The following is a 27,974-nucleotide window of genomic DNA, read 5'->3' as shown; positions in this document are numbered from 1 at the left end:
TAAATGAAAAGTATAGTATTTTGTCAGCTGGTACAAACTGCTGTCATTTCACTATCAGATTCTTTTCAGTAATTTTATATGCTCTCTTGCCATTTTTATCATTATTTACATCCTTACAAGATTCTGAAGTGAGTATGAAGATGAAGAGTAACAACAGCCAAGACAAATTTTAATTGCCACTTTAATTGTAAAATGGCAAGATATATCATCATTTTTGTGTAGTTTACTGTTTTATACAATCTGTTGAAATAATGTTTCAAGTTGTATATACCTACACACATATGTTTGTACTACTTTAAGATTATGACAAATTTTCCTATCCCTGAATCATAAACAAGCTAGAGTTTTTCTTTTAACTCAAATCACCCTCAAAATAACACTGTCCACCAAGAGAAATGTAACCAGCAGGTTGAGGGAGGTGATTCTGCTCCTCTACTCTACTATCGTGAAACCCACTTGGAGTACTGTGTCCAGTTCTGGAGCCCCCAACATAAGGACATCGAGCTGTTGAAGCAGGTTCAGAGGAGAGCTACAAAGCTGATCAGAGGGCCGGAACACCTCCCCTACTACAAGGACAGGCTAAGAGAGCTGGAGGTCTTCAGGTTTGAGAAGAGAAGGCTCCCAGAAGACCTTATAGTGGCTTTCCTGCACTAGGAAGGCAGGCTACAGGAAAGCTGGGGAGGGACTTTTATAACGATGAGTAGCAACAGGATGAGGGGAAATGGTTTTAAATTGGAAGAGAGTAGATTTAGACTAGGATTAATTGATTAGGAAGAAAATCTTTACTGTGAGGGTGGTGAGACACTGGAACAGGTTGCCCAGAAAGGCTGTGGATGACCCACCCTAGAAGCATTCAAGGCCAGGCTGGATGGGAATTTGAGCAACCTGATCTGGTGGGAGGTGTCCCTGCCTATAGGAGGGAGTTTGGAACTAGGTGATTATAAGTGTCCCTTCCAACCCAAACTATTCTATGATTTTATGATTTTGACAAGTATCTCAATATCAGACATCATGTATACATAAATGCTTAATGACCACATGAATTATGCCTAGTGAAATTAATTTGTAGAAAGAAAAAATACTACTTCTAAAAGAAAAAAAATGATAAGGAAAGGCTGGCTGAAGATCATTTTTCCAATACAGCTCACATGACACAACATGGGGCTGGGAATCTCCTGGAGAAACTCACTGTTTGACATCACAGTCATGATTGTATTGTATTCAGTTCCTGATTTCTACCAGAGACACTGTTAGACTGGCTTAAAATGGGCAGCCCTTTTGTGTCCTAACAAGGAAGCAGAACAAGAAAGAGGGAAGAGCTGCCAATGTCCAGGGTCCAGTGGGAATACCTAGATCACCCCTTCTTTGACATTGATGCAGCGCATGGTGACACCCCATAAGAGCCTGGTCACACCAAAGTCAGCCCCCACAGTGCAGTGTGGAGAGCATGGTCTGTTAGCACAGTGATCAGATTCATTGTCAGACAAAAAACAATTCAGTCTTTTGTACAATGTATAAGAAGAGTTAGTCTTTGTGTTATTCCCAAATATTGGTTTGCATCAGTTGTTTAGAATGTTACAGGGAAGACTGGGAAAATAAAGTTTTTAAGGGTGATTTTCTATGCAAGTGAAAAAAATCTAATTGTTCCTATGCATATAAGTTGGATGTCTAAATGTGTTTGTAGGTGGATTTCTGACACTGTTTTGGGTCCTGAAGAAATGTGCTGAAATGGTAGTAATATATATTCTTTTCTTACAGGCTACATCTGAAATACGCTCTTTTATTTCATTAAAAAGCACTCTTCTAATGTATTTTCTAATTACTATGACCCAGCACAATCTGTCAAGTAAAAATCGCAATATGTAATAAAATATGCATGCCACTACATTCAAGAAGCAAAACTGAATTGATCAGTCAAGCACTGTGCTGGCACAAAGTTAAATGGCCTTTATTGCTTTTGTTAGCACTGCTTTGACTGAGATTCAATAGAAAGTCTGAATGATGAATAGTAAGCTCAGATATCTCACCACATGACTAGATGAGCTAGAAGTAAAATATAGAACCTGTAGTAACTATTAGAGCTTGTGTAAATTAGAATGTTAACTGGGTTTAACATTGCAATAGTTTAACTGGTGATTCAATATAGAAGTTTTCTTTGCAAGCTGGAATGTGTACATGGCAGAAAACACCTTTTGTTCATCAGATTAAGTAGTGGGTTTTCAGTCATCTCTTTACCTTGGAAGGAAAAAAAATGAGTGAACCCCAAACTGACGGATAGGCAAGAGCTAAAACATATCTTCAGAAGCAAATCCCCTACAGAACAGATAAATAACTGAAAACCCTTGACCCACACTTGGAACAAAAAACAACAAAGGATTGTGTGGACAATTCAATTATAAAATCATATTTGCACAGGTAGAAATATCAACAGACACTGCACTAAAGAAATTCCAGTCATGAAAGATTTGGTTAGAAATAAGTCATTTCAGGTCTCGATCACATATGCCCTAATGAACTCATTTTGTACAGAGGACAACACCTCGCGCTACTCCTGCATCAGCTATGTGCCAACAAATCAAATGTGTTAGCAAGATGACCTTCAAAACCTATGAAATTAGACATTTATTCATGCCAAACACATAGTTATAAAAGTACTTACATATCTGGTTTCACGTCCAGCTGCTCTCTGCAATGTTGTCAATACCTTATACAAAATAAACAAATATATCAACAGTAAAGAATGAAGGACTGACAGCAAGATTTTCATCATTGTGATGTTATGAATTGCTCAAATTCAGTTCTCCAGAAAGATTCATGAGATACATTAAAGTTTTCTTGAGGTGTTTATTGTTTCAATTATTATTTCTTTTTTACTCAAAGACATCAATCGCACTCCATTAGAGCTGGTCCTTAAATTATCTCTGAGAATTGTCCTAATAAAGTAAAATAAATCAGTAGGCAATCACAGGAATGGTTGCATTGTGAAATTTGACTCACATTTGTTCACAAAAACAACTTTAAACTACATCTTTCCATTTTCTCATTTGCTGTCATCTGATGTCTACTTGGAAAGAGCATTTTGCGTGTGAGTTTATTCACCTACCTTGCCAACATCTGACTCTGTGTTCATCTGCAGGAAACTTGGAGAAGATTCACATCGGCGCTGGAATGTTATTTTTGACAGAGAACAAACTTATTAATGATGAGACAAAAAGAAGGGCATTGAAAAGTCAATCCCACATACTGATAGGTTACCATTGTCAATGGGTCCTGCAGGACTTGATCAATGACAGCACACAGCTCTTCTGTTTGTTGTCTGAGCTGGGCAGGGGAGCACATCTGAAATGAATCACACACTTAACCTTTGCTTTTTGTTTTCAGATAAAGATTTGAGAGGTAAAACAGCACTACCTCTGAATGGTCCAAAGTAGTGCCTTCAGTCACATCAGCAGCCTTCGTCGGCTCTTCTAATGCCTGCAATTCAAAAGATTCCTGAGTTAAAAAAATTTAAAATAAGCTGTCATACACATAAACATTAAACATTCCCAAATATGACATTTGTCATTTTATCAGGGAAATATGCAAAAAGAAGAAATTATAGTAGTGTTTTTGAGGCTATCATCTTCTGATCTTGAATTAGAGAGTATATATGCAGAAAGAAAGAATATTCAAGACAGGTGAATTATCCATGCTCAGAAAATAAAAGTTTAAATTGACGTTTTCTTCTATAACACCCCATCTCTCTCACAGTGAATTACACACAGTAAATGTGCACTATGCACCACAGATGTGCCAGATGTGTGCTTGTCACACACCACTGGAAGACACCATTGGCTGTAAGAAAGCAGGCAAAGTATATGAGGCCCATTTGTTTCCTTTAGTAGCTGTTTTCTTTAAAAAGTGAATCCTGTTTAAAGATGTTGGTGATCATGGCAACAAAAACAGTGCTCAGCATTTTTGGTTTTTAGCCTGAAAACACCACTGTTTAAAAAATAAGTATGCACAACACACTTTTTGTATACAAAAACATGGCTAATCTATACAACTACCTAATGTAGCTTATACAGTCTCCCCAAAACAAAACACAATCCTCTTATGCCTGGATATACCTTCAGCTTTCCTGTGTTCACACTTGGAGGAGGTCTGAGAACTGTGAGGATTAATTTGCCCAACCCTCCACTTTATCAGGAAAATCACAAGACGTCTGCAAAAGCCATACTTCACTTTAGTGCTCAGTGCCTTTTTCATCTTCACCCAAAGTCAGTAAGGCACAACACTCTCGCTGTCATCACCCTTTTTTTTTTTTTTTTTTTTTTTTTAATCAATCATCAAATAGATTTGTTATGGAGTCTGCTCTGGAAGCCTGCTGGTGCTTGCAGCTGGTCTACATACCTACAGAGGGACCTGGATAGACTGGATTGATGGACCAAGGTTAACTGTATGAGTTTCAATAGGGAGGCCAAGTGTTGGGTCCTGCATTTTGGTCACAACAACCCCAGGCAGCCCTACAGGCTTGGGGAGGAGTGGTTGGAAAGCTGCCTGATGGAAAGGGACTTAAGTATACTGATGAACAGTCCGCAGAATATGAGCCAGCAGTGTGCCCAGGTGGCCAAGAAGGCCAATGGCATCCTGGCTTGTATCAGGAATGGTGTGGTGAGCAGCACTAGGGAAGTCATCCTGCCCCTGTACTCCATCGGTGAGGCTCCACCTCGAGTACTGTGTTCAGTTTTGGGCACCTCAGTACAGAAAGAACATGGAGGTGCTGGAGCAGGGACAAAGAAGGGCAACAAGGCTTGTGAAGGGCTTGGAAAATATGCCCTATGAGGAGAGACTGAAAGATCTGGGGCTGTTTAGTGTGGGGAAAAGGAGGTTGAAGGGAGACCTTATTGCTCCCTTTCAATCCCTGAAAGGAGCTTACAGCGAGAGCAGGGCTAATCTCTTCCTGGTGACAGGTAACAGGATGAGGGGAAATGGCCTCAAGTTGTGCCAGGGTAAGTTTAGGTTGGATATCAGGAAAAACTTCTTTACAGAAAGGGTTGTTAAGCACTGGAATAGGCTCCCCAGGGAGGTGGTTGAGTCACCATCCCTGGATGTGTTTAAAAATTGTTTGGATGTGGTGCTGAGGTACATGATTTAGTGGAGGACTGTTAGAGTTAGGGTAGTGTGGTTAGGTTGTGGTTGGACTCGATGATCTTGAAGGTCTTTTCCAACCTGAGTGATTCTATGATTCTATGAAGTAGGAGGGATCAACAGCATCTGCGGATTTTTGTTTAACAGATTATGCTTTTCTGAAGTTTTGTGGTTGATGATTATTAGCAATAAATAAAAAAGAAGGAAAAAAAAGAGCATTCCTACAAGCACTTTTTCATGCTTGGGGGATCCTGTGAGGGGTATATCTGGGCTGTAGTTACAAAGGACATATGTAAAGCTGGGAAGAAAATGGCAGGATCTTTAAGAAAAAAGAAAGAAGGAAAGAAGGAAAGAAAAGGAAAGAAAGAAAAGGAAGGAAAGAAAAGGAAGGAAAGAAAAGGAAAGAAAGAAAGAAAAGGAAGGAAAGAAAAAGGAAGGAAGCAAGGAAGGAAGGAAAGAAGGAAGGAAGGGAGGAAGGAAGGAAGGAAGGAAGCATGTATTTAAGGAATTATTCGTGAGTTAAATTTTGTTGAGTATAATTAGATTTATTCTCTCCTTGCCTAGCTATAACAGCATACATCTACTCACGTAGAAGTGAAAAGTAAGTGTCAAGGTTTTTAGCTATTGTTTTAATAGTATCACAAATGATTCTGTGCAGAAACACATTTATGATGCCTTGCACCAGAAAGTACAGTAGAAAAAATGAAGAGTAATTTCTTTCCAAACACATTTCTTCTCTGCCCTGCAGTTCTAGACAATCTTGTTGGCCTTACAGTTGATACAGTTCCAAAGGAGAAGAGTAAAATAATGATTAGTTTTTAAGAGAAATATAATAATAATGTAATGTTCTCCCAAGACAGAAGATGAAAAGATAGATAATCTTTCTCATTTCTGCTACCTCATCATTGCTATCCAGCTAAAATTTCAGAAAAACAGATAGAGCTGTAGAAGAGCTAAACAAAAGAGCACTCAGCACTACACTTAAGGGCTGCATGTCCAGTTCAGATTCAGTCAGATTGCATCCTCCTTGTAAATGTAAACTGAAGTGGTAAAATGTAAAATGAAGAAGAGTCTTTCCAGTGCCTACTAGGGCAGGATTACCAACGCCACCTGTTGTGGAGACATGACAAGTCTTATCAGGAACCTGTTGCATTAAAAAATTGCCATTAGTCACACATTAAGAATGGAGAACTTGATAAGCCTCTCAAAACTCACAAGATATTGGTATGTTAATGAAAATAACAAATGAATTGTTTAAGGAAAAAAAAAAACATATTTCTCTTTCAAGTGTATCTCATTAGGACAGCAGCAGAAGGTGAATACTATCAAGGGTAGGACACAACTACCGTGAAGATTTTGATGGCTATTTCTAGAGGAACTTCAGTCTCATCTACAAGTCTGTGTCAAGAACCAAGATTCTGGATAATTGAAATATCAAGCACCCTTCAATTTCAGTAGAAACTGCAAACACAAATAACTTATGTTGTTTGGAGCTTCCACTTACTTAGGCAAGTGCAGCACCAAGGCCTGTGCATTCAGTACACCTCCTGAGATACTATCACTACATATACAGCAGCCATGCTATGAAAAACTCTGTGTTCTGTGCCCTTTCTGAATGTTTAAAATGTCAAGGTAATTCATGCAGATTTTTCCACAGTTACTTTCCTTCTATTTCTCTATTAAAAAGTTCTAGTTCTCCAAGAAGAAAAAAAGAAAAAAAGAAAGAAACCATTCTATTTAATCTGTTGTTAGCTTTTCCAAATACAACTCAACTTCTTTTTCTAGAAGTGCATTTTTTTCTTATTTCATTAGCATGGAGAAAAATGGAAGATTTAAAAAGTACTACTGGCATTTCTGATCTCATTACTGGTGTTATCATGCAATAGTGTTATGATTAAATTGAAGTATTAGGGTTATGAACAGTGTTGTTGATTAGCAGTATCAACAGTATTCAACCTTATTTTCCTATGCTGATGACCTAACAATACCAAAATCTGAACATTCCTCTTTAGGCATTCCAGCTACTTTATTGCATATGAAAAATATAGTGGGACCACAACTTAAAAGAAAAGTATAATTTAGAAAATTAAAACTTGTTTGTGACAGAACTTAAATAAGCAGATGAAATAGCCAGTTACTGAACAGACGATTTTGTCCTTGCAAAAGGTAACTTAGAGGGTCTGAGGTACAAATGCTATTGACATCAGTGATGACTACAAATCCTCTTCTTTCCCTCAAGCTATTTGACTGTCAAATCTGTATCAGAGCAGACAGGACACTAGTAAATGAACTGACCAGGATCTCCAATATTTTGTTTAGAAGAATTAAAGCTCTTGACAATATATAGGAGATGTGGAACTTTGTTTCATTCTCCAATTAATGACATTAATATTGTAATCTGAATGTGACACAACTTCCTTCTTACTGCATCATGAAAAGCCTGTGTTGAACAAAACCCAAGAAATATCCTCTTATTTCTCTTGCACATTTTCTCTTTCAGTGTTTTTCTAAGACCTCTGCACATGCAAAAAATTTCTTCAGTATAGTGGATTTTCATGTATGACCAGTTCCCAGAACTTATTCCTTAGAGATTCTGGGAAATGATACTGTGAAGACCTGACTAATATCCTTTTTATAAAATAAATAATATTAAAAGCTGCAAGACCTCTGAAAGAAAGATGGAGCTCATAGCCTGCTCCCACATTGGCATGCTTGGTCATTTTTAAAGACAAATTAGGTCATGTGGCTCTCTAGGACTGCAAAGATTATTTTCTTTCTCTTTTGTCACTTGGTAAGAAAGAGCTCTAGACTTCAGAAGACTTTTAACATGGACACATAATCTAGATGCAAGAAATTCACTCAGTGAGTGCACTACAGAAGTATTTGAGGAAAAAAATACAGTTTTTTAATTGAAGTCTTCTCAACAGTAGAGTTGTCAAATATGCTTTTCAGAATCAGGATAGTCATCACATGCTTTATAATAACCAATTTATTTAAAATGTAAATTGTAGTCCTCTACTTGTACTTAATTTATAAATACAAGTCAGAGAAGCCAACAGTGATTCCATTGCACTCCATCCACAGCCAGTTATACTTAATGTTTTTCAGAAAATTTAGTGGCTTTGTGATAGCTGTACTTCCTTGCACCACCTATCATACTTGTTTCATTTCATTCAAATATAGGTGAAGTTTGAGCAGAACACCTGCAGCTAGTCCAAAGCCGACATGCACGGGCTTCCTTCCAATCTAAATGACACACAGAGAAAAAAGCTTGCACACTCCATCAGCGTGCATTTGGGATGTGTATCTGGACAAATGCAGTAATTCCAAACTCCCATGCATTAGAGCTTGCTCTTCTAAAGATTGCTGATTTTCACAAAGAAGTCTTGTTTGTTTTGCAGTTCCAGGAAGTCCAACAGAGTTTTGGGCTTACAACTCCAATTTGAAATAATTCTGAATATCTAGTATCCAGTGACTGTCTACTTAGTTAGGAATTTCTCTATAACTCCCTGAAATAGACTCTTCATGAAAATCTATTTTGAGTGGAAGATATTTTTATTGATATTTGATAAATAAAATATCTAAATCATAAGTATATTACTTTTGAAAAAGATCTGATAGGGACTGAAATTTTGAATTTGATTATGATCTTATCTCTATAACTGTGGAAAATATTCAAAAGTGAATGCCAGCAGAGGAGTGATTCATCAATTCGTTAGTGAGGCCAGAAGGAACCATAGTGATCACCTAACCTGACTTTTTCTATAAACCACGGAACTGCCTGAAGTTACCAGTAAACTGTCATGCCTTGATTGTTTAATTTCTATCATGAAGAGCCCATTTCACTCTCTGGATTTTCTTCTTCAAATATTTAATTATTTTTTTTCTATTGAAATTTTGTCTTGTGCCTAGATTAAACTCCTGCTCTCTCGCCTAGCCAGCAGGTGCTATTGTCTATTTTGTTGAAGAGTTCATTATCATTGCCTCGTCACTTTGAATATGTAGTGATTATGGCACTGTTAGCTGGCCACAGCTACCTCAACCTCCTTATCACCATCTCTGCTGTCCTTCCTCCAAGCACCGTCAGACGGTGCCTGTGCTGTCCCAGTATCTCCTACCTGTCTCACTTCTAGACAAGCTCCTAGCTCAACTTCCCTGGGAAGTAGTCCACTGTTGTTGCCCCCAGGGAGAATCTTACCATGATGTTGAGCATAAGTAGCTTAAAAATATGGCTTTGCTTCAGCCACATCCTCCAAGAAAAATCCTGGATTTGCTTTTTCCTGGGCAGAGGACAGGTGATATGAAGAACATCAAGTTCATATAAGCTGAGATAGATGGTATGCACATCACTTACTGGATTTCATGACATTAAGCCACTTCTGGGATTGCCAAAGTATGTGCATACATAGTTAGTAAGCTTTTCCTTTGCTTCTAATGAGTATAGATTTGAATGATTCATTTAGACAGAGAGTACTGAAGGATCAAAATATGTCCAAAAGAAGTTGTGTAGATGATTATAGCATAACAGTTTCATAAGGAGAAGCTAAAAAATCATGGCTCAAGTTAAAGTATTTACGCACATATAAAAGGAAAAATTAGACACCTGGAGACAATTTTGAGGCAAACAAAACATTTTACCTTACACGACATCAGTGACAGTTTTCTTTCATGTGATCTAATTATTATTTTACAAGAAATGTCACTAGATCACATGCATAATGGATCTGATAAAACTCCTTTCTCAAGACTACTCAAAATAAGTAACATAATTGCACAGTGCAAAACAAGTTTGACTTCAGAAAATTTGCATTTCTAGTTCAATCACACAGCAAAATACTTTCTTTCAGCATTTAAGCAGATGAAGAATTCCTAATATGCATTATGTTCAGTAGTTTCTCTGCCTTGACAGGACTTCCTTTCAACTAAAAGAAATGTCACTCAAAATGATCATTTCCAAATAACCTTTATCTCTGTGTATCATGTATCAATGAATTCTTTCCAAAGTCCAACCTGAAGTGGTATCTCAGAAAACAGCATAATGCTTCCAGCCACTAACAGGCTCTCTGCCCTCCAAAAGACCTCCCAGAATATATGGAGAATAAGCGTAGGATCCCCTGAAACAAATATTTTCCTTTTCTGATCCACTTCCATTGCATGCTAATGTAGACATTGTCTCACCTGGCATGTTCAAGATTTAAGTAAAAGAAAGTTTGTGTTTTATGCAAGTGATGAATATATTCATTCAAGGTTAAACAAGTATCGGAAAAGAAGGAATCTCCTATTTTTGAAAAAAAGAAAGATGCCATCTTGTTTAAGTCATTTAAGTGATAAATGCTAGGTCGTAATCAATAATATCTCAAGGGCAAAATGATCATCTTCAAAATCCTTTATGCAGAGCAAAATTCATACTCTCCAATGTCTTTGAGCTCTGTAAAATTATTGTGAAATCAACTGAGCTGTGCATGTAAAAGCATATTTAGATGTGCACTTAGGAATGCTTAATCTTACAGAAATTTATTAGAAGCTAAGTTCCTGAACTATGTCCATAGCTACACTTGGATGTCAGCGTGATTAAGAATGTCTTTAAACCATTGTGACATGGTTTTTGGTGCTAAGGGATGTGTACTAAGTGACAGGACTCGGTAGCTCAGGTTGATAGCTGGACTCAGTGACCTTGAAGAATCATAGAATCTAAGTGCTTATCTCACTTCTAATCACAGGATTTTATTTTTATTTTTATTTTATTTTTATTTTTATTTTTATTTTTTGCAATGCTTAATGGACTACCCTTTTGTGAAAAATTAATTCTGCCAAAGTTTTTTAAAAAGACAGACATTGGTGAATACAGAATCACAGAATTATAGGGGCTGGAAGGGATCACTAGAAATCATCTAATCCAAGTCCTCCATTTTGAACTCCTCATGAAAAATTTAAACTTTCAACTTACTTCCAAAGTTACATTATCAACATAAGAATTATAAAACACAGCTAGGGACTGTACTAGGGACTGGTGTCTGGATCTATCATATTATCCTGCAAGAGAGGGTTGTTATCCTAAGCTACCTCCTGGGAACGGACCCATGGCCAACGCAGTCAAAGAGCTTAAGGGAGTTGTTTGGAAAAACAGAAGATAAAACACCAGTGCAATGGCTAAGACAATTTTCACAGTATGATAATATGGCCAATAAATTCCTGAGTCTGGGGATGTTTCTTGGTTGTTTTAAATTTACTAGTATGAGCACAGACATTGAAGAATCATTTACTGATCTACTGATGGATAGATCTAGGAATAGCAGTGCTCCAGATATTTTCAAACAGCAAAATAGACTTTGAGACATTGTCAGAAATGGCAATTCCCTTGGGACATGTTTGTTTTTGTTGCTGTTGTTTTTTTTACAGTAAATTTATTTGCAGAAATTCAGATTAGTGAAGTGCTTGATCTTCAATGCGAAGTGGTTGACCCTGAAAAACTGTTGGAATTACATATAATCCTGAGCAGCTGGTTCACAGAGCTTATGTTGTGCAATATCACCAACAGACATGTCAGAGTATGTACAAAAGCTGAATGTTCTAAAATATGAAATGCAATTCCCATGCCTTTGAGCAAACACTAACCTTCTGTTCCATAAGTAATGTGTTTGTAGGGATTGCTGCAAATGCCTTGTAGCTTGTCTTGATCTTGTACTGCTAAAAAGGTAAACCAGAAAGCAGGAAGAGAAGTAAAGATGGGTAAAAGGGAGAGAGGGAGAAAGACACAGGAAAGGAGAAAGGCACGACAGAATGAAAGATGATTTTAATTGTCTCATAGACACATTGCCACAACACAAGGCTTACATACTATCTAGGAAATATATACCTTAAAGAAAATCTAGTGCATTTTCTAAGATTTTAAAGGACTGTAAGATATATCTTTTGCATTTAGGAGTGAGGTAGGATTACATGAATATTCTATATATCAGCAGCTTATCACTTGATTTTGACCATTTTCTACAGACCATCCTTGTATCAATATCAAAAAAGGCTGTGAGTTCATTCTTAGTTTGCTTGCAATTTGAAATGATGATGCAAAGCCACTTCTGCCAGTACACGCACTTCACAGACTGCTGCTGGGTGGTGACTGCTAAGTCACAGGGATGCCTGTGATTGTTGAATATGATCTTTCAGTGCTGAATTACTTGTCAAAGTGGACAGATATCTTAAGTAATATGGCACTGCTTTTCACCTCCTTTATAAAAAATTCTTACACCAAATTATTTCAAAACAAATAAAGGAACTTTTATACTCAAATTAGGTACACAGAAGTGACAATCTTAACCATAAAAAGTGTGTTGTTTAGGATACAAAAATTCTAAGATCTGCCTTAAAAAATATTCTTTTTTAATAATTTAAGTTCTGACAAATGATCCAAGGGCTGGAACACCTCTCCTATGAGGACAGGCTGAAAGAGAAGGTTCCATGGAGATCTGATTGCAGTTTTTCAGTGAAGGTGGGCTATAAGAAAGAAGGGGACCCTTCAGCAGGGTCTGTTGTGAAAGGACAAATTCAGAAAATAATAGAGTTTTCAGTTATTGGTTGAATATTTTGGTAAGATTTACCAACATGAATGCTAGTAATTATAAAACAATAGGCCAAAGAATATGCTATACTTTGAGTTATTAATTTGTCTTTTTTATTTTCCCTTTTTTTTTATATCTAATGAAAGTCCCTGATGGCAGAGGGGCAAGAATTTTAATACAGATTAAAGAATTTTTTATCATCTTTTCACTTCTTTTGAAACACTGTAGAACACACCTTTGAAATCTTTCCTTATACAGTACTATATTTTCCTGAGACTTACTGACATGTATTTCTACTCAGAACTTAGAGACTGACAGGCATTGAAGAAGCCCGTAATCACATATACTGAGTGAATATTCTGTCAAAGCATATGGCAGTGCCATTATTGTTATTTTTACATTTATTTGAGCTTCAAACTTGAATGTTTACCATTTCAGAACTAAAGACTTTTATAGTCATGGGCATTTCTACAGAATAAGTCATCTCATTCTCAAATAGAAACCTGTAGAGGTAGAAGAGAATCATCCTGTAGATACACCATCACCTATCCATTGACTATAATAGAATTGCCTACTTTCTGATGTTTTTCAGAAGTCAAAAGACATGATTTATATCCAGTCTTTTGAATGTTTAGATGGCAAAAATCTATATGCTATATAAAGATCTGTTTGTTTCCCAAAACTGGGACAGATCTACATGCATTCCTGGGCTATATTCAAACAGGAAAAATCAATGAATATAACGGACTAAAACACTGCAAAGAATTTTCTAACAAGAGCCAAACGTTTCAATTCTATTCTCTTCTTGCAGAATCAGCAATTTTATCTGTATCCAATCCATTCCACTATCTATTTCACTACACCAAGTCCATTAAAGCACTACTAAAATTGTTTTGAAAGCCCAGGGAGAGTATTTTTATTTCCTGAAATTACCCACAACTTAACACTTCACAATGTTCTGTGAGTTTGATTATGCTCATATTCACTGTACAGAATGACAAAAATAAACATAAATAGATAACACATGGGAACATAAAACATTAAAATGCTAATACTTGAATACATTTATAAACTATTTTTTTATTTCTATTAATTGGTACATGCATAAACAGGAATGCAATAAGAGCTCCCATTAAAAAATCTTTTTTGCATAATTGCTTTGATATCATGCTAATGAAACAGCTTGATGTGCCTGTTGAAAAGTACATCTAGTGTCAAAATTCTGGTTTAAGAGGTGCTGGTTTAATAACTGTTGAAGTAACATTAATGTTGCAAAATTACATATGCCAAAGTTCAAGCTCTTTTGCACTTTTCCCTTGGAGAAATCTTACATGCAAAATTTTGTCATACATCAGCAATCATTAGATGGAACAATCTGCTCTTTGTCTAGTCTTAAAGTTGAGCTGATTGGTTCTAAAAAATCTTAACAGCTGTTTAAGACACTGTTTAATAGCTCATGCTATTTCTCTTCAATCTTTTCCTTTTTTCCCCCAAAAATATACAGAGATTTGAGGCCAAAGAGTTATCAGAAAGCCTGGTACCATTAACAGATAAGCAAAACAAAAGTCTGTTGAGCTATTTCAAAAACTAAGAATAGAAATAGATGAGAGCAGAAGGAAAGGAGGACATTGAATACACACTGTTACTAGTTACACATGAAGACTTAGCCTCACATTTTATAGCCAGAAGAAACTTTTCTTTTATTGAACTTCTGCATTTGATTTTAGAGATGCAGGTCATTCATATACCCAGTGGAACCAGCTTTGTCTGCACAATTAGAAATGGCACCATTCTAGCCACTCAAGCCTATTAAACTGGTGCGTACTCTCCCATGCTCCATATTATGGTTGGCAATGTCATAAGTGCCACTGCATCACAGGAACAGCAGAATTAGCAGGAAAAAGGACTGTTGGAAGGGCAGAAATTATTACATGGGCCTGAAAATGTAATCCAGGCAACAGCTATGTGTCACAAGCAGATAACTTCCTTATCATCAGAGATTATGCTGAAGACAGCAGACATTGCAAGTGCTTTGCAATCCACAGACTCAGTCATGCTGTTCAGTTTCGCCTCAGGGGGCTTTTTTTCTTGAAATTGTGACTATTTCATTTCTCTTTTCATCTCACTGAGCAGTCCCAACAGTGCATAATGGCACTATACAGCTGTGCTTGGCACAATGGCTCCTTTTGGGTTGTTTGGTTTTTAAAAGAACAATTCAATATTACAAATATTACTCTGTGCTGCTTTAAACCTCTCATTTTCAATTAACATTTTCCAAGCAGACCAGGTCACTCCTGCCACGGCCAAGCTGCAATTTTGTGCTGTGAGCAAATCAATCAAAAAATTATGATGGCCCTTTCTGTGGTGGGCAGCATGTTTCAGCTGTCCAAGGTGAGCTCTGAAATCAACAAGAGGGAGAATTAAGGGAGAGCACAGAATGCAGAAATAAGATAAAAGAAGCTGGAAGGTCTTCTACAGCTCAGCTATCTCCTGCCATTGACTCTCCCCTCGTGCAGGGAAGTTTCTTTTCTTTTCTCAGGTACCTATCTGCTGCATATCTTGTGATCAGCTTTCCTTTCCCTCCCCTTCCCTTTCTTGAGATTTATCTTTAGATTTAAAAGGAGGCTTTTTTCCAGGCACTCCTGCAGCAATTGCCATCGTTGGTTATTTTCACTCTGCTGAGACTCTCCTGCCTTTTGGTGAATGACAAACAGTGGGAGTACAGCTGATGCACCAAGTGCAAGAGTTTCGTATTTGCAGGACTACATCCTCTGTCTAGCATAAGATTAGAAATATCAGTGGAAAAGATGGGGAAGAAGCAGAGGACTGTCCTTGTCTTCCCTCTCTGGCTATTGGTTCTGAAGTCCCTGTTCAGATAAATTCAGCAGGTCAGAACCACTGGACACAAATCATTCCTATCTCCTCCTATCTATCAATACCTTATTTTGTGCAAAAGGACTCCTGCAGCATCTTCCTCATAATACAAAACATGTTGCTAGAAATTTTAATAGTAATATTTATTCTTCATTGCCTGCACTACCAACTCAATAACAGTTCTTTCCTTTTCTCCAGCTCATTCATTTTACTAGCATTTTGCAACAACACGGATTTGATTTTTCCTAAATGGACAAAGAAGCATTAGAAAATAAGCATGCACCAAGAGTACCTTGGGTTTGATGTTTTCATGGTCAGGAGGCAGGGAAAAAGATTGTGGTGAAGTCAGCTCTTGGGGTCTTGATGGCAGTGTGCATGGTGACTTGTCTGAGACAGGAGATCTACACTTTAATAATGGTGAGGTGGCAGATTGCTGAGGTCTTGGAGAGAGGGAGTTAGACCTATAGTTTCTGCACATCAATGAAGAGTGAAGCTGTGGTGGGTGTGAATTAATATGAGTTTGGTGAAAGGGTGAAGTAGAATCAGGATGTGAGAGAGACCACTGATTTGAGAGATTTGAAGGGGCAGGAGAGGAAGCACTCAGCTCCTGAGTATACTTTTGGTATGAATCTGAATTCAATGTAGAAGCTGAATTCGAAAGACCTGGGGAGAGACATGACTGCTTTTCTGTGGTGGGGAAGTCTTTGCCACCATTTCTGGTAGAAGAAAGCAAACGAAATGACTGACAGGTAAATATGGGTGAGTAAGTGTGCACCCTCTGAGATTTCTGAGGTGCCTGGTACCTGGAGGCAGGATAACATAGGCCTTCGGGGGGAGGAGAGGCTGGGTGTGCAAGGGAATGGTATGCTGGGGCACATGGTGGCACTGCTGGAGCAGGCACTGCAGCATGCCAGCCTGTGGAGGCAGCTGATTTTCTGTGGGAAGGGATGGGGGATGAGAGGGGACTTCGGGAGTCTGGAGAGAGTGTTTGGCCTGGAAGGTGCTTTTTAGGAGAAAGAGACCTTGCTCGAGGAGCAGGACGAGGCTTGGAGTGTAAAGACATGTTCTGAGCCCATCCTGAAGGCCAATATCCCTCTTTGCTAGGAGAATCTGGTCTAATAGGAGGGCTTGAAACAGATTTTCTGGGGGTTGGGGGAGTTGTTTTGAACTTTTGATCTATTGCAAGTGTTGAGGAACAAAGGGAGGAAGGAGAAAATGTGGGGCAAGAAGCAGGAGAAAGAGGTCTCCGCTGAGAAGAGCCTGATCTCAAAATGGCAGTCAAGAGAGTTAGTCTGGTCGGCAGAGGGGATCTAATACCTGACCTTGTTAAATTTCCTTTAGATGATGTTTGTGTACAAGGCTCATTTATACTACATATAGTCGAAGATGAGCCATAAAGAGAGGGTGGAGACAAAGGTTTAGGGCTAGGAGATAATGAATGTGTGATTATATGAACAGGGAGAGGAGAAAAAGCATCCAGTCTTTTGGAAGAACAGGAAAATGAAGGCTGGCCTGATGATACTTGAATTTCAGCTGAATGTGGAGGACTGGGGGAAATACACAGACTCTTTCCTGGAGCAGAAGATCTAACGAAGTTTCCCATCTTGCAAACACAGCCAGGGATATGGACATTTGGTGTTTGTATGTTATCATACAGTTGAGGGCTGGAGTAACAACAATTTGACGAAGAGCAGGATATTTTAGACATGGAGGGGGCTGAACTGTGGAAAGCAGACTGAAAGTAGAGAGACGAATCTTGCTTAGAAGACTCAGTTGCTGACTGCCAGTTGTTACGGGAGTCTTCCAGCGAAGAGGCTTGATTCAGGTTAACCATGGCACCACATGCTACTTTCAGATTAGTTGGAGAAATTAAGTGGACAGCAGGTGATTTAGAGGAAAGATGATCAGAGGTGGAAAGAGTAGAAATTAACTGGAGAAAAAAGAAAAACAGAAATGTTAATATAGGTAGAACCCGTGGAACTGTTAAGCATCTCACATTTCAGTCCTGTAGTCATGCACATAGTGTTTCATTAGTACTGCTTTGTGGGTTAAAAAAACAGGACTGTTTTAAACTTGTTGTACATTCTGATGGACAGAGCTGTAAGGAACTTGACTGAGCACAGTCAAGTTGTGTTATTTTACTTACACAAGATCTCAGTTCTGCTGAGATGTCAAAATGCCCAAGGCTACTGACTTTTTAAGTAAAACCCAAGGCAGTTGTGCCAGTGATGTCAAGAACCATGTGATGCAAATCTTGTGTAATCATAACTGAAAGTGAGAACATTGTAATATTGCCTGATCTCACTATACCAGTTCCATGGAAAGTAATCTCTCTGCAAATGAGATTCAACTCAACTATTCACTCATTAAACAACATCTTTTGCAGTACTGTGATATCAGAATGAGAAATTTGTTCAGAACAACCTATATCAGACCATCCAGTTTGTCTCTCACTCTTCTGATCTTTCATAGATCATATAATAGCCCTTATCCCCTTATCCACAGCCTTATAATGCACTAATAAAACAGTAATGAGCTGTTCTATGAATGCCTTTTTTCTTAGGTCTCTTCTAATTAGGATTTGTCAAAACTAGTTAGCGCACACAAGTATCTTATCAATGTTTTATACAGTTCTATGCTCTTAAAGAAAGAAATTCTCTCAAAATCCTCCAAGTTATTATGATACTGAAATTAAAAACTGGGGTATATAATATTCGAAGTAAACATATCAGTGTGAAATAGTGAACAAAGTCAACTGTAAATCCGAAAAGCTACAAATTATCACCTAACTTTTGACTGAGGAGTTTTAAAGTAGAGAAATGGAATCTAATACCTAAGAACTTCATCTAAACAAAAAAAAAAAGTCTATGTATTTATTTGATAACTGAAAACAGTATGCAATTCTGTAAGACAGTTATACCAGGTTCTACATACATGGATTCCATGTGGCTTTGGCTCATCTTTTTAATTCCAATTTTTAATAGAAACATCTTCCCATTAAGAAATAGAAATTAATATAGCTTGATGTCATACAGTATTGATACATCACAAAACAAAAAATAACTATAAAACATAATTTTTAAGAGAGCTGGTGTGACAGCAAAGCCAGATACAAAGGCCTTTGCTGGCTAAACTGTACCTGAAATGCTATATGTGGGATAAATAAGCACAGTAGAATCCTGCTAGCCAATATGACTAAAAATATGTGAGCGTTTCCCGCTAGACAACTGCATGCAAATAGCAAAACCTGTTACTGAAGACATTCTCTATATCAGACACCCCCAGATATGTTTTCATTTACAGTAATAAAAGCTAATTGTTGGAGTTCCTTTACGTAATCACAGAATCACAGAATGGCAGGGGTTGGAAAAGACCTCAAGAGAACATCAAGACCAACCCCCCTGCTAAAGCAGGTAGCCTACAACAGGTCACACAGATAGGTGTCCAGACAGGTCTTGAATATCTCCAGAGGAGACTCCACAATCTCTCTGGGCAACCAGGGCTCTATCACCCTTCCTGTAAAGAAGTTCTTCCTCTTGTTAGTATGGGAAGTCCTATGTTCATGTTTTAGGCCATTGCTCCTTATCCAATCGCTACACACCACAGAGAGGAGCCTGGCCTCATCCATTTGCCTCTCACTTCCCTTCAGATATTCATAAATATTTATCAGATCCACAATCTGATAATTGTGATTTACAACCACACTAACTTCCTGAGTGCTAAGATGTCTCATTTCAAAATGGAAATCTTATTTATGCAGTGTAAATATTATGATATAAAAATGAATATCTGTGATACCATTGTACTGTATTCTCGATTGAGAAACTGTGACAACTGTTGAAAAAGCTACTAATAAAGAATAGGAAAAAAAATGCTGGAGATTTGTAAAATAAATTACTAATATTTAAAATTATGAAAAAATAATAGTAAATAAGTAATCAAACAAAACTATTTAACACCATAAAAAACAGCATAGTCATACAACTGTTAATTTTGAGAAGCCTGCTGAATTTAATAATGAATGCTGGAAGATTATTACAAAAACAAGGATGAAGAATGAAATCCCTATATTTCAAAATGGAATAGATAAATTTCCCTTACAAAGACACTGGATTAAAAGAAAATGAGGAATGAATATGAGACTCTCTAATGAAAGCAGGATGTGCAATGACTTCTAATTAGATAAAACTTGGTAAGAAAGATTTATAAGCAGTTAGGAAAATGTTCATGGTAGCAGATCATAAATTTGCTCCTAAAAGTACAATAAAGAGATTTTTGCTGTAGTCTTCTTCCAGTTTGAACACTGACCACATAGGTGGTCAGCCACCACCAGTATTGAGCCAATTGAACCACGATTCAAGTCTTCTGAAAAGATTCTGCTATTGTATTATAATGTTAGATACACTTATAGATGATCACACTCTCATTTCAGAGTCAGAGAAGCAAATCAAAAATGTTTAGAAGTGACCTAACAAGGCCTGTTTGCTGGAGCTCCCTCAGCTTCCACTCACGTGCATCCCAGCTGCCTCATCAACTTTGCGCTTCCTCCACACCTCTCTTGAATCGGGGTATGGAGGGTTGCTAAACTGGGCATGATCTTACAAATGCAACATCAGTACTGTCACAAATGAGATATAACTTCCTTTGATCGAGGGATTTGTTTTCATTCAGGTTACTTTGGTATGAATGGATGAAGCAACTTGAAGAATATTTTTATGCCACATACATAAATACCCCAGAAATATCAGACAGGTCTCAATCTTAGTATAGAGCCTTTCCCAGAGGAATTTCAGTACATTTGAAATTGCAGAACTGAGCTATGTTTTTTTAACATTTTTTTCTGATGAGATCACAATATTTTGTAAGGGAAATCCTGCAAAAAAAATATCATTACTGATAATCAGCAAAGCCCCAAGAGATGTGCTGATGAAATCAGAAAAGAAAAGAACATGACAAACTGAAAGCCCAAAAGGTTAAAGTTACATCTGAGAACGTGGCTTCATCTAGATCTGATATTAGATAGTCACGCTTTGATCTCGCTAGAATTTGATCATGAATAAGAATATATGTGGGCATTTCTCCACCTCAGCCTGCAACGTGAGAGCCAGAAAGAGAGAGGGAAACACTGGAGACTGTAGAAAACCTAGCACAACATCTAGAGACAGCATAGTAAAATGAAGTGTGACCTGAGATTCACTTAACACAGATGCCATTCAGAACTGTCCCAGCAAGGAAGGTAGTTTCTTCCTGGTGACGGCAGAAGTTTAGACAGCTTTCAACAGATTCATCTGGAAAAGCCAAACCAGATGACATGCACTGGTCAGAGTGCCAAGTGACTTTGACAGGATAAAGAAATGTTTTGGCGATTGATCCCTTTTAGTGAGCTGAGAAATTTCTGTGATCTGGTCTGCAGTCCCACTAAGGGAGCAGCCACATCCCCCTCACCCTAAAGGGCACATCTCAAGGAAAAGAGCCAATCTGATTCTCTGTTGCATGCCTAGCCTCTCTTTGACAAATATATATATTCATTTACAAATAGTAAACAATAAAGAAAATGTCCCAAATATGACCAGAATCACTTCACATATTTGTATAGATATACAATCATGCATAAATATTTTAATGCTGAATGTATTTTTCACCCTTTAAATACGGCACAGCATTTTCCAGCATTAGTCATGCCTGTTAAGCCAGAACAACAGAAGATCAGAAGATGCTTTTTTTTTTTTTTTTTTTTTGATGTCCTGATTTTTTCCTTTCTTATAATGAATTCAGAAATTAATGAAGCTGTAGAAGCCCTCTGGTTCAGACTAAAACTCTGTACAATACAATGGTCTTCAGTGCTGATCCCTACTTTTCTCTTTCTGACAGAAAACTGATCATTAAGCCTAGTTATGCTTTTAAACAGGCAGCCTGTTTGGAGAACTTTTGGGATAGGAAATCTACTCACAGATAAATAATTTAGCTATTAAATCTTTTCCTACTTTTGCTTCATTTCTGAGCTGATGGTGTTTCATGAGAGAGTAAACCAGCAAGAGTGATGCTGAGAGCTGAAGAAAAATGGTCAGTGCTAGAAGTTTGTTTTTTGTTTTTTGTTTTAACAAAAAGATCTTCCTCCTATGAAAAGAAACAATTAGAGATATTGAGAAAATAAAGACCAAGGAAGTACTTAAAGTCTTGAAAACATATTACTTAACAGTAATGAAGAAATACACTCTACCCATATTATGCCCTATGTCTCCTCACGTTCAGGTGAACAGTTAGAAGAGTTAAGCTTCAGTTCCTCATTCTGTGAATCTGTTTTCTGTTACTTTACCAAGCATATCCATGTTTTCTTGTCAAGTCATCAAAAATGTAACAGTTACAGCCTATGTATTTTTCTGCAGTCAAACAAAAAAACAGTTCTTACAGAAGATGCATACTTAAAAATGCTTAAGTAAATTCACGTTTCCCTAGGACCATCATTATCTTACAAGCTGTCTGCCCTGCACAGATTTACCTCTGCATTCATTCCTGCCATGGTAAAATTCCCACTGATTTCACTGAGAGTTTCCAGGAAAAAAATTAGTACTTCATAATGCTATGAAGCTCAAAACAAGAGTGGATTTCTTATTCATAATTTCCTCCATCGAAAATCAACACTGAATTGGATGAAAAAAACAAAATAAAACAAAACAGAGTGGTGCAAGTTTTTTAATATATGATAGGAAGTCTTATTCCTTTTCAGAGTCAAAGTAGCCAGTACTTTCTCTTTAAAGTACTGATGAAGAATTGCACTTTCAATTGATGGAAACCAGTTGGGGTCAAAGGAAATGTCTGAACGTTTCTATATGAGAAGGATGTTGCTATTTTGCTAAAGGGTAAGTTTTATGACGGCATATACACCCTTTCAAACTATCAGTGCCCTTTCTATGGTGAGACACATTAAATTTTCATGCAGTAAATCATATTCATGCAATTTGAAAATGAAAAATTTCAAACTTTTTTTTTTTTTTTTAAAAAAAAAAAAAAAAAAAAAAAACCTTTCCCATCAGGGATTTAAAATTTCAATAAATCAATATATGTGTCCTATGAAGATGAACATGAAACAGACCTTTCAACTAAATTAGTTCTTGACACCTGTGCAAACTCAGTGCTAACTAACAATTAGAATAATATGATTTTTGTAAACTTTTTCTCTAGAATAAAGAGCTGTAGCAGGTGCTGAGAAATAATAGGCCTAAGAAGTCAGATACCAATAATTCAAATGATATACAGGCTCCATTGATTTCAATGATTTTAGCCAATTTAGCCTACCTAGGAATATAATACCATCTGATTAACTGGCTGTCATGATGTGCTGCTCTTAAAGGAAAGAAAGGAAAGAATAATAGAGATGCATTACTTGCTCCATTTATCTACCAGGGCTACAGGGAGAGGCAATAAGTCAGAAGGGCAGGGACAGATCTTTAGAATACATACATTGCAGAAATGGCTAGCAAAAACACTAATTGAAGAATAAATTGGCCAAGCTGTTTTACAAAGAAACACAGGGTCTGTGTCCTGAAAGGTTTGAAAGCAAAGTTTAGTTCAAGAGGTTAATAGGTTTAATAATAGTTTAATAATAATAAATAATAATCATTTAATAGGTTACCTGCTGGTTTTGCTGATCAGCAGTGCTGTGGGAAAGTGTAGCACTTGGAAGATGCCCATCGCTGGGAGGCTTCCTTGACTCCATGCCAGGAGAGACATGGGACGTAGCCAGCAGCTGGGCACTGATGGGCCCATAGCCATTGGAGGACCTCTGGGCATTGATAGAGGCAGCGCCTGCTTCATCCTCGTCGCCGGAGTCCGTAATCAGGATAAACTCAGCCTTAAAAAGATCATTCTCCTGCATTTCTCCTCTGCTTGAGTAAGATACCAGGGACTGGAGAACAGTTTGGGTGCTGTTTGGAGAGATGGCAGGTACACAGTCTTGCTGGACTCCACTGTTTAAGGACAGCTCATCTGAGACTACCTTAGCCTACAAGAGATACAAGGGAAAAGATCTCAGTTAGCCACCTTATATTTGTGTTCTTCAAGAGAAGAACTTTGGCCTGACATGGTGGTTGGCACTACCCTACCAGAAGTGCAGAAGGTGAATGAAGAATTTGGGCTTGATATGAGCAGAATCTAGCCAGCCTGCTTCTCCCCAAGCAGCATCCAGCCAGTTCCTAATGCTGTAGGTGATGCCTCCCTGTTACACAAGGAGCAATGGTATACTCAAAGCAGAATGGGAGCCCAAGCCTGGTGCTGCGATTTGGGGGGAACTAGAAAAGAGGGTGAAATCAAGCCAAATGAGTTGTCAGATTGACAACTCAGACACAATGGGAAGGCACAGTGACCGTGGGATCCATGGGAGCAGACAATAGTCCTCACAGGAGTCTGGCAGATAAATCTGGGACAAAACCTATACATATTAATGAAGAAACAAAGGCCTTCAAGCCAAGGCATTCTCTGAAAAGGGCAGACAGATAGTTTGAGGTCAGAGAGCTTTACCGTGTGCTTAAGCATCTCAACACAGACCACAATTGTTCTTCCTACTTACACTTCCAGTATGTGACTTCTCAAGTAAGCACTGAATGAGAACAGGAGTAGCTGGAGATATGATATGCAAATCACCAAATCAGTATGGCAACTGCCATGGTAAACCATATTACCCTTGGAGGAGTCGTGAAATAAAAATAATGTGTAATGCAAGAGAAAACCTGTAGATGGGGCTCATACTTGAATCCTGCTTGAGGAATGTAGTAACAACAAGGTTCCACTGAAAGCTCCAGGAGCCCTGTGAGTTCTTCAAAAAAATGTACTGAAAAGTACAATAAGTTATTACAGTCGTGAGTTTGGAGGTGTTTTTGCTTGTTTGTTGGTTGGTATTTGATTGTTTGTTTTTACAAGTATTGCCTAGGTTCTAGATATTAAAGGAAAGGGAATAATCAGTGTTACGAAGGACTCACTACTGCGTTCCTTGGCAGGAAAGTTTTCTCCGCCTAACAGCATATTAAAACACAGAGAGAAAGATGTCTGGAACACATCATTCTGCCTATCCCAGAGCACTGCTTATTGCAAAATCAATCCTGATGGCTGGAAACATATATGATAATTTAAACACCTTGAGGACAATATTTCAGTGTATGTCTCTTCAAGAATGCCTGTTCTCAGTCTACATCTGACTCTTTTTCAGTTATAAAAATTTCTAAAAGAGCTAGAGTGTAGTCAGGCCAGAGGAGTATGAACTCTTGTAAAAAGTTTATTACGAGGAAGAGCACCAAGAACTGCAGGTCCAGAAATGTCCCAGGGGAGGAGCAACAACAGCAAAATCACCCCAAAGCGTGAGCAGGAAAGGAGATGTGAATCCTGTTTTGAAGCAGGAAAGGAATGAAACAGACACTGTGGACGGAATAATGGCTGTTGGCTGCCCTGTCATAGAAAATCACTGGGACAAGCTTTCAAAAACAAGAAAGCAAGTTTTCATTTCAACTAATGCATTCCTGCACAGCTATGAAGAGAAGTGCCACCTTATCTGGAAGCCAAAGCACTGGCATTTGCTGAAATGTGACCATCTCTTGGTGGATTCCCATGTAATAGCATGCCTCACACACTGCCCTTGCTTCTATCTTCATCAAGAAGGAATCCCAATGCCTCTGCCAAGAATATATCCTTGCACAACCAGCAGAGAGTTTCCTTCCTGGTATGCACTCAACAGCAAAAAATAGGCTGTTGAGTAGACATGTCTCGTATGATGATTCTGCACCTTTGGTAGACTTAGTAATTATAACCAAATACTAGCCAAGACATAGTTCAAGGTAAAATGCATCAGTACAGGGATGCCAGAACAACATTTTACATCTCTTTGGAAGAGTGGAAAAACAAGCACGAGCGAAATTCTACCTTATTTATAATTTCTTGATTGCTCAGATCTTTTGGCTCCTCTGGAATTGTCACAAGGAATTTACAGACATCTACAACCTCAAAATGAGTGGGAAGTTGTCCAATGGATGGCACAAATGTGAACGTCAGTGGTTTGGCTTCAGATTCTTGAGACGTGACCTGCAAAACACATAATTAATTCAATATTATTGTCTACATTTGTCTAGATTTTTTCAATCAAAGCTGAAATAACATACAGTGCTCTTGTGAGTTAGTTCACCAATATAACGTACAAGTCTATTATTAACTATCCTTGTCAGTAGATTATTCATCAATCAATGCATTTGAGATCTTTTTTTCCACGAACAAAGTATTGCCTTATATCCATCAGCATCCTATACATTTTATTGCCTTATTGCCTTATATCCATCAGCATCCTATACATTCTCATGGTGTAGCACAGAAGACAGGAGAATTGTTCAATAATTTCCATTTTCCATACCAGAAACAGAAAACCATATTCAAGTCACATTAAGGCTGCTTTGTGTAATTCCATTTTAGTCGAATGAAAATGTAAATATTTCACTGTATTTGGGCATCATATAGCCCCTAGAGTATTTGCTTAACAGCTTAGAAGAAATTGGAAAAGCCTTTACTAAAACAAGAAGAAAAAAAAACCAACCACATTTTCATGGTAATTCTGATCAACATGTGGGATGGATTCTGTTTCAGGGGAAGCATTTCTCCAATATTCTTTATGCCACTTGGCCATGTACATTGAGTAATTGCTTGTCATGCTTCTCATCTCTTCCTCCTCATACTACATTCTCACTAAGACCCTGCACATAGGGCCCTTTACATGAATGCACTGAAAGAGAAGGTGATTTCATCCAAATGTTCGATTTTATCACAGTGCTTCCCAGCCATATCCCCTCTCCTGGAGAGACTGGACAGGAAAAGAAGTCCAGGCAGTGAGGAAACAATTATTTTCTTTGCCAAATATTAGGCTGTAGAACTGCGAAGGTTTCACAAGGAAAACATAGGAAAGTACAACACAGACCCAATTACTAAATTAGATTCTGTGATTTTCCCGCTACTTGTTGGTGCAGAAAATCTCTCTGATTCAAAACTATGGAATTACAGATTGTTTTTTGTCTTGTTTTAACTTCTGATTCAAAGCCTATGGAAGTTAATTGCTTTTTCAAGGATCTGGAGTATGAAGAGTCTTGAACTATACTGAGTCATACAGGGAAAAAAAAAAAAAAACCAACAAAAAAAAACCAACAAAAAACAGGGCTATTTCTTTGACAGTTTTTTTTTTACTTGTTTGTTTAAAATGAAACAAATTTGAAAGCTATGGCTCTCATTATGCAGCCTTGCAATTTGTGTCTATAAGTAAATAACAATTATGGAACACAGTGGAATTATGGAATGCATTCACATGACTGAGCCTTGTGGATGGAACATCAAAAATGATAAATACAGATTTCCTTTTTTTGTTTGTTTAAATTAAGCAAAATTTTGTTATTGTCTCTAACAGCTATCTCCTGGAAGAATCATGCAAAACAAAGGCAGGTTATTTATACCAATTACCATTTTTTGTACAATTAGAAGAATTCAGTCCTCTGAGCAACTTCCAGAACAAATTTTTATGTACTCACCCTTAATCCAGAAAGAATAAGCTGCTTTGATGCTTGAAAGGAAAAGTCTGAATAAAAGGCAGCCATCTTACTTCTGAAATTGGGTTTTATATTCGCTCATGCCAGCAAGTCACATTATGCTGCAAACTTGCACCCACACAGGGGTGTGCACACAGACAAGATGGTCTCCTACTTTCCTCCTTTCCCCTCCACACAGGTGGTCAAGGAGCATCTAAATTAGTAGCAAAGGGGCAACTCCTAAATGCTCCTCCACAGTACCTGAAGCTCTGGATGTTATTTACACAAGGGAAAAACGGTGTAAGTCTTTCTTTCTCTCAGTAGCTAAGGTATGCTCTTTACAAACCAGTGAAAAAAATTTAAATAGGAATATTTGGTACATCAAATGCCTAGTCCTTGCTCCCAGTACAAGTAAGAGAATATACCAATACTCAAGAACATCCTCTCACTAGTGAGAGCTCGTCCCTGTAATGCAGCTGAGGAATGGAGCCTTTACACAACCAAGAAGCAGAATTACCTGCACAAGGGCAGGAATACAAATCATATTAGTATTAGTGGTTTCATTAAAGCTATCCATTACAGTCTTATGCAGCATGTGGGTCTTCACTGAAATTAGCTAGAAACGGCCTTATGCTTTCCAGCAGATATGTAGCTGTCCTTTCATATTCCATCTCTGGTTAGGATATGCAGGTAGCCTGTCTATCTACTTCTGTGAGTATTTCACCTCTCTACCTCACCCTCTTGTCATGCTTGTTTGATGTTTAACATCAGTTGTTTTGCATATGTGAAGATTCCTGATGGAGAATAATACTTATCACCACAAAATTTTCCTTATAAAGGAAAAAGGAAGAGAAAATGTAGAATGTTT

General features: G+C 37.8%; 1 protein-coding gene across 1 annotated transcript in view; it reads right to left on the bottom strand.

Annotated features, from left to right (window-relative positions):
• LOC122161862 (muscular LMNA interacting protein) overlaps nt 1–27,974 on the bottom strand; it is an 83,058-nt gene that overhangs the window by 31,827 nt on the left and 23,257 nt on the right. Inside the window, exons 2-9 of the mRNA XM_042821572.1 lie at nt 25,470–25,628; nt 23,194–23,562; nt 15,853–17,490; nt 11,746–11,817; nt 3,412–3,474; nt 3,256–3,339; nt 3,104–3,163; nt 2,660–2,704 (exon numbers count right to left, since the gene is read on the bottom strand). Of these exons, the coding sequence (XP_042677506.1) occupies nt 2,660–2,704; nt 3,104–3,163; nt 3,256–3,339; nt 3,412–3,474; nt 11,746–11,817; nt 15,853–17,490; nt 23,194–23,562; nt 25,470–25,628 (2,490 nt within the window). The remainder of the gene's footprint in view (nt 1–2,659; nt 2,705–3,103; nt 3,164–3,255; nt 3,340–3,411; nt 3,475–11,745; nt 11,818–15,852; nt 17,491–23,193; nt 23,563–25,469; nt 25,629–27,974) is intronic.

Source organism: Centrocercus urophasianus, unplaced genomic scaffold (assembly GCF_019232065.1).
Source record: "Centrocercus urophasianus isolate 14NV4802_14NV808 unplaced genomic scaffold, USGS_Curo_1.0 seq_10, whole genome shotgun sequence".
NCBI lineage: Eukaryota > Metazoa > Chordata > Aves > Galliformes > Phasianidae > Centrocercus > Centrocercus urophasianus.
Note: the sequence above shows the minus strand (reverse complement) of the source record. Positions and strands in the feature narration are given on the sequence as shown.